The sequence below is a fragment of the Alnus glutinosa genome, chromosome 12 (assembly GCF_958979055.1).
Source record: "Alnus glutinosa chromosome 12, dhAlnGlut1.1, whole genome shotgun sequence".
In the NCBI taxonomy this organism is placed as follows: domain Eukaryota; kingdom Viridiplantae; phylum Streptophyta; class Magnoliopsida; order Fagales; family Betulaceae; genus Alnus; species Alnus glutinosa.
This window is the reverse complement of record NC_084897.1, coordinates 26,614,339-26,622,127: the sequence shown is the minus strand read 5'-3', so window position 1 is coordinate 26,622,127 and position 7,789 is coordinate 26,614,339. Positions and strand designations below refer to the sequence as shown.

At 36.7% G+C, this 7,789-nt stretch overlaps 2 protein-coding genes across 2 annotated transcripts in view; both read right to left on the bottom strand.

Annotated features, from left to right (window-relative positions):
- LOC133851936 (phosphoinositide phosphatase SAC6-like) overlaps nucleotides 1–158 on the bottom strand; it is a 10,188-nt gene extending 10,030 nt beyond the window's left edge. The window contains exon 1 of the mRNA XM_062288567.1: nucleotides 1–158. This exon is cut by the window's left edge and continues 147 nt beyond it. The gene's annotated coding sequence lies outside the window, so the exon portion shown is untranslated.
- Nucleotides 159–4,913: 4,755 nt separating this feature from the next.
- Nucleotides 4,914–5,641, bottom strand: LOC133852720 (zinc finger protein ZAT3-like). The gene is made up of 2 exons (XM_062289474.1): nucleotides 5,331–5,641; nucleotides 4,914–5,244 (listed from the first exon to the last, which is right to left on the bottom strand). The coding sequence occupies exons 1-2, from the start codon at nucleotides 5,639–5,641 to the stop codon at nucleotides 4,914–4,916; spliced, it is 642 nt and encodes a 213-aa protein (XP_062145458.1).
- Between the last annotated feature and the right edge of the window lie 2,148 nt (nucleotides 5,642–7,789).

Sequence of the window (7,789 nt, the reverse complement as noted above, 5' to 3'; positions counted from 1 at the left end):
TTCAAAGACAGCAAATAGAGGCGGACGACTTTGCCTGCGCCACGCACCCGAAGAGCGTGGTTTACGTACGTGGAATGTGCTTATGGGGTGGTGACCCAGTAATAGGGGAGGGAATCCTCCCGAGACATATGGTCAGTGAGGAAAATGCCTCCCAAAAAAAAAACCAAAAACAAAAAAGAAAAAGGTATACAGGCTAAACGGTTTTATGTTTATGGGTTGGGTTTGGTCTTCTCCGGCTATAATTCGATTGATTTAATTAAATCTATTAATTTGAGTTTAATTTATAAATTTTGTAATAGATTTGTATGAGTTTATAAGTTGCAAAAAAAAATTGTCAATTATTTTATTGCGTGTCAAGTGCAAGTTCCTCATTTTACGGGGATTAGAGAACGGTATTAAAAACAGTAGATTATCATACGGGAATTAAGATAATGTTTTTATGGTTTGACCACCATTTTCGGTCTACCAAAAATAGGAAAAATATTTTTTATAAAACATCTTACATTGAAACAAACATAATTAAGTTTTGCTATGGAACTATTAATTAGAAATCTCTTGTGGTGCACCAAATAATAACCCATGCATAGGAAATTGGCATTTTTGGCCTGAAGTTAGCTAGCTAGCCCCAACGAGCCCATTTCAAACGAGTCTTGTGGAGCGAGTAAACCCAGCCAAGTCTATATGGACAGACGCACAAGCAACAAGAAGATATCGTGTATATGATATCTTATGAATCTTACATTACATTACCTTACATCAATCTTACACCAAAATACATTGGGTGTGGGACCCATATGCATGAGTCCCACACCCAATGTATTTTGGTGTAAGATTGATGTAGGGTAATATGATGTAGAAAAATCATTTCCCCACATCCCACTCGAACTCCTAGCACCACTTTATTCTCATGGGTTGAGGGACATTCGCATAATAGAGTGAGGGCTACAAAACCAAAATCAGTCATCTTGTGGACCTTCTCCCTAACCAACAAAGCATGAAAAAAGAAAAAAGAAAAAACCCATAATTAAGAAGGGGAGGATCGGAGCTCACTTACGAAATACTCATCATTATAGCAAAATATTTATTCTCTACGAGTTCCTTAAGCTCATTACCTTCTCCAACCAATACGGACTTAAACATCGGAGTGACATTTTTTTTTCTACAAATTCCCTCAATCTGGGATGTGGTGTGAGACTATCTTATTCTTCATCTTGTATATATGCGCATTTTTATTGGTATGGTTTTATTTTGATTTAGAGTTCATGGATATAATAATGCATATAAAATGTATATACATAGAAATGTGCGTGTGTGCATGCATTTTATAGGTATTCTTGTATTTAGTAGACCTATTTATAGGCATTCTTATCTTAGGGTTCGTTTTGAGTTTGCGATTTTAAAAAGTGCGATCTAAAAATAGCATATTAAAATTTACGATGTGAAAAGGCGATCTTAAAAAATGCAGGTAATTAAGCTTTGGCAAAATCACAGTTTGACATTTAAAATCGCAATTTAACATCTAAAAATGCACTCCTTTACTTACAATTTGAAAACACATATTTTTCTAAGTTTTCATCAAATCACAGTTTTTTTAAACTAAATCCTAAACGATTGAATTTTTACGATTTGGTTTAAAATCACAATTTTGATATAAAAAATACAATGCCAATCGTAAATCGATTGGGTTTACGATTCTAAAAAGTGCAATTAAAAAATAGTGTTTTTAAAACGTGCAGTTTTAAAATATAATTGTTAAAAGTGCGGTCAGTGTTCAGTAAAATTGTAGTTTGATATATAAAATATTGTATTTTTAAAAATGCACTACTTGTCTACGATTTAAAAACATAATTTTTCTATGTTTTTAAACCACAATTTTTTTTTAAATGGACTCTCAAATAATATATTTTTTATAATTTAGTTTAAAATGACCCATTTTAGCCTTCAAAATCGTCCTCACAAACTAAGGCAATCTTAATGTCAGGTAAATATATAGTTTTAGATTGGTGGAGTAAACGCATAAAATTGAATTTAAAAAATGGTGAGAATCAATTGAAATCGTGCGCGCTGATGAATTTGCCAGTATTCGATCTTATATTTAAGAAAAATAAGCTTAATTTTTGCCCTCTTCTTTCTTACCCAAGACGGAGAAACCAGTAGAGAAGGTGATGATCGGTTGAAGAACGTACAAAGAAGTACGTATCAGCCATTTGACGTCGTCTCCAACACTATTTACTTTTGATACGTAAAGAGGGCTAGCTCAGCTGGTCCTTATCTCAAAACAACTGTAATTTTTCACAAGTGTTTGATGGTAAAAACATCATCAACACAACATATATATATTTTCTTTTTTTCACGTAATGCAACAAGATTTCTGTAAGGAAAAACTCTTTTTGCCCTAGTGAAAAGTAATTAATTGTCCATGCATTGTTATTGTGAGTTTGTAACGTACAGAGATTCGAAAATTTGAGAACCATGCATCATGATGCATGCATGCATGATCCTTTCCAATTTCCATCAAGTTGCAGCTGGTGTGGATGATATGAGGCAGGTTCCATAGCCGTGCATGGTATTATCTTCCAAATATCGCATATCTATTTGGTAAAAACGGCAGTGAAAACGTAAAGCCCTAGACTATATCTCTGGATATATGGCATGCCAAAACTGTTAATTATGATTCGAATTGTTTATTAATGTATTTAATTATCTTGAAAACAGAAAACAAAGATACAAGCAAACATGGCCTGTCCCTTCTATTTGTTCTTGGAGCTGGAAAAAACTTTTGAAACTTAGAGATATTGCCAAACAGTTTCTTAGCTTCGAAGTTGAAGATGGAAGGAAGATATTTTAATGGTATGATGTTTGGCATCCTGCAGGATGTCTTATTGACAAGTATGGTTTTTGGACTCCGTATGATGCTGGTTGTGCTATAGGTCCTAAACTTTCTACCATCATTCTAGATGGAGAATGGTATTGGCCTAGTGCAAGATCAGATAAGCTTGTAGAGATCCAAATTAAAGTAGGCTGCCGGAAGTTGTTCTTGCGAATGAGGACTTACAAGTTTGGAAATCTAGCAAAGGAATTTATATACAATTGTGCAGAAACGAGGGAGCATTTAAGGGTACGTAAAATACCATGATGTGGAGTGGCATAAATACATGTGGTTCTCCTTGGCTAATGGCTATTCCTCGTCACTCTCTTATTCTTTGACTGGTTTTCAGAGATGCACTAACTACCAAAGAAAGGATGTGCTTGTGGGGTTTTGAGGGCTCTAGTATTTGCTTATTCTGCCATGGTCGACAGGAAAACAGGGGCCATTTGTTTTTTAACTGCAGTTTTAGTCGACGGATTTGGAGAACTGTTATGTTTGATTGCTTAATCAACGACCCGCCAGTGGAATGGGATGATGGTGTTAGCTAGTGTGATGTATATAGTTATGCATGGAAAAAGCCTCAAAGCCAATTTATGCAAGCTTTGCTTAGGAGCGACAGTCTACCATATATATTTGGCGCCAACGAAATGATCTGTTACACGGTAACACCCCTCGTTCAAAGGAAGCTTTAGTGGCCCAGATCGATCAAGTGGGAGGTGCGGTCGAGACTCTTGGCGAAGGGTTCAACAAAGAAAATTGTTAATTAATATAATTGTTTTTGTTAATAGATGGGGTTTGCAGCCTTTGCTGCGTATGTAGTTGGTTGGTGTTTGTTTTTCCTGCAGTTGGTTGGTGTAGTTGAGTTGTATTGTGTGTTGTAGCTCTGTCTGAGAGTTCTTGTTCCGGCCAGTTTAATTTTCGCTGGAGTGATTGTTACTTTCTGAGTTTGGGTTTTTAATAGATTTAATTCATAAAAAAAAATTTAAAAAAAAAAAAAAAAAAAAAACAAACATGGCCTAAATCCTCTGGATGCCGCCATATATGCATGCAAAGGAAGATCTTTTCTTTTCTTCTCGATGAATTAAAACTTTTGTGGAACAAACTTAATCCAAGTACAAACCCTCCAATAAAATAATAATAATAAAAAAAAAAACTGGATGCAAACTGCCTAAACAGGAACAAATTAAACAACAGACAGTACAGTACTCCCTAGACGGAAGGACTACACAAAAACCACAACAAACAAATTAAATCACCCGAACAACCTTACAACATAGACTGAATGCTCCAAATAGAAGCTAAATTTTCATTAAGAGTTGTCTTCTTGAACTGCCCCTTATACAGTATCCTCATCCTTACTTGCCATTTTATTTGAACAAATATGTTTTCCTCAGTCCTTGGAGTATTCCTATGGCATAAATCATTCATCTGCTTCCACAAGTGGTACGCCGTAGCTGCAAGACAAAGCTTACAAAGAGTGGCTTGCATACCAAAGGAAGATATTTTATTCACTTCCTTCCTCAGTGTTTGTGTGTACGTGCTCCTATCATCACCAATATCGATCGTACGTACGTTCTCTTATATTCAAATACACATATATACTCCAATTCGATCGCAATCACAGAAGCATTAATATTATAATTTGTATGACAAAGAAATAAATAAGTACATGATCAGTACTGTAAATGAAGACGTTCGCCCGGGTCACTGCATGCATGTAAAGTTTCTTGCTAAGAATACGTACGTCAAAAGAAACAAGAAAAAGAAAGGCAATTAACTTGATTCTAAAATCCCAAGATGGCCTGGTCATCTTCCAATTTGCCACAATATATATTCTTAATAGAACAAAGTAATTAATAATAATTGTTTAATTTATTATAGTACGTAACAAACAGCTCCAAGCGTACGTACATTATTCAATGGAAAACAAAGAGAGTACAGAGCGTACTGGGCAAAACAAGAGCCCAACTTAGTCTTATTATTACTCATGCATGGATCCCATGCATGATGGACTTCGAACAACGTAAAAGAATCACCTTAGGAATTAAGAAGAGGCACTGTCCTCATCATCCTTCTCTGGAGCAGGCAAATTCAGATCAAACTTGGGAGATTTCGAACCAGACCCTTCCTCTTGCGGCTCGTTGAGATCAAACCCTAGACCTCCTCTCCTTGGCAAAGAAGCGGAAGCCTCGTCACCACCACCACCCTCATTTCCTTCAGCAGTGCTACCTGCTGCATTCATGCTTGCCAGCACGCCCTCAGCCACACTGAGAAGAGTCGAAGCGATTTCATCTCTCTCCTGCAGTAAGCCAAAAGGGTCCCAAGTTCCAGTTGGTGGAGGAAAGACCCCACGCCATTGACGATCCGGATGGGACCTAGCTTGAACAAATTCATAATCAAATAAGAAATAAATAAAATAATGGAATAAATAGAAAATATTAGACGTCCACCTCTAACAGACCTCATGTGTCCAAACAAAGCCTTCCAGGAGTGGAAGTGCTTCCCACACACGACGCAGTCAGGGTCGCGCGTAGGAGGATCCAGCAACTCCACCTTCCTCTTTGGCTTTTGAACGCCACTGCTCGTTGCACCCGCTTCTTCCTTTCGTGCGCCTCTCCGCTTCTTTGTTGGGGTGACAGCAACAGTAACAGTAACACTCTCAGCATCACCAGCCTGAGGCGACTCATGGCTGAGTTGTTGTTTCTCAGCGGAGGAGGGCTTATCAGGGGAGGAGGATTCCTTAGGGTTGTTGTTGTCGTCGTCGTTGTTCATGGTGAAAGGAGCAGAAAAGGAACAAACAAACTGTGTGATCGTTGTCTGTGAGAGAGAGGACAAAGATTGATACAATATTATCTGTGTGTCTCTCTCGCATGTTCTCTCATTGTGGAGATAGGACTCGTTATATAATGGTGGGAAATTTAACAGTTTTTGACAGTTACAGGCTTACAGCCATTGTTATCTCCCATATTCGCACCAAAGGGCGCGACGCTCTTCTCTTTTCTTTTTTTGCTTTTCGATTTTTGGAGATGAAACGGTACGACGCTTCATGTTTAAGCACGTTGGGGTTTTGATTGGGTCCAGAACACCATGGATGGACGGATGAGATTGTGCTTGTGCATGGAGACTTACACTGTTGAGTAGTTACGAGATCACTACTCGTGCAGTTTCGGAGAAGCGGGAAGTTTCGTCAGCCAAAGAAAGAAAGAAAGAAAGAAAATGGAAAATGAGAGAGGCGGGAAACGAACGAGAGTACCGTTTGGTTGAGGTGAAATGACTAATATGCCCCTATTTGACAGCGTGGAGCTTAGTTAATTTGCCACTAATACAAATACGGAAATTAAAAAATTAAAAAATAATAATAATAAATTGAACAAGAAAATGTATAAAAATACGTCACTGTTACGTCAATATATATGTCCCTGCATCCCAAGCTAGCTATGATCAGATCAATATATATATATATATATATATATATATATATGCAACCTAATTAAATTTATATTAAGACACCCTGATGCATGCGGTTGCAGGCATTGGGACGATGAACAACGTACGCAAGCTGCAACTCCAGTATAGGTAATGTGATTCTTATCCTGTTTTCAACAGCATGAAATATTGCCTTTAGTATAGCTATTTTAAATTTAATATATAGCTTACAGAAAAATAACGCTATTTAGATCATCTAAGGAGAGTCAAGAAAAATTTGCTCACATCGATCTTTCTTTATGTATGGCAGTTTCATCGAATGCTAGGCAAGTGAAAAGGATCAGACAATTTATAAATTTATGTCCAAGGAGAGTGAGCTTGAGTTCTTTTAATTTGCTTCTTGCATGCTATTATCTAACGTACGTGCTTAATTTCTTCGATACCTTTCTTCTGACAGTGAAAAGGATCAGGCGGAGAATTTAATGATTTTGTTGACCTTATAATGAATGATCCTGGTCGTGTCTAAGAGCCTGGCTCGATCTGTTCATGTGCCCCATCTTATGGATGTGGAATCTTACGCAACGACTGTTCATACCATGGTGTACAATAACCTCAGTCCCAAGGGGGGAGTGCTGCAGGCCGGCTTAGCTTGGAGAAGAGGATGAGGAAAAAAAAAAAGGGGGAGAAAAAGATAAATTTTAATTTATTTTTTTGAAATTATAGTTTTGTTTTGTTTTTGTTCAAACGAATTTTTAGTATCATATGAATAGAGACGACATTAATCTATTTGTTTTGTTTGTCCTCAAATGACATTAAATAGAGTCGTTTAAACAGTAAGCGGCGTTATTCTTGATTCTCGACTTTATATTTAGTGTCGTTTAGCAAACAACACCATTCAAACGTCGCTAAATGAATGGTGTCATTTTTTTTTTGTCATAAACAATATTATTCAAGCGACACTAAAGTACAGTTTTTTTTTTTTTTTTTTTTTTAAGTATATGGCAAAGATTTTAAAATGGAAGACCTCAGCCTTTTGGATATTTGAGGGCTTCCAATTGATAATGCATACCGCCACTTCTCTAATTTGTTCCATCATTTAGCATGTTGGAATCTTTTTTTCGATGAATCATGCTGCAATCTTTTCACTCTTAGCAGGTTAAGTGAATAACTAGCTACAAACAAGAAGGGATCCCTATAGGACGAACTAGAGCATATATACATATATGTTGTATGTAAGGAGTAAAGTTACAAATTATGTACTTTTATCTCATTGATCGATGTTGCAGTGTCAATTAGTCAATGAATAAAAAATTGTTTAAAAAACAGAAAAATAAGTTGTAACCATTAGATCTGTTGGGAACAGCCAAGCTACTAGCCTCAGACTCCACCAATCAAAGAAGGCACTCATAAGACTTCAGTTAGTATAAGACTATATGAAACTTTGACACTTCCTATATGTGTGAGTAGTAATGGTAGTGAAAAATGAAGTGGAAC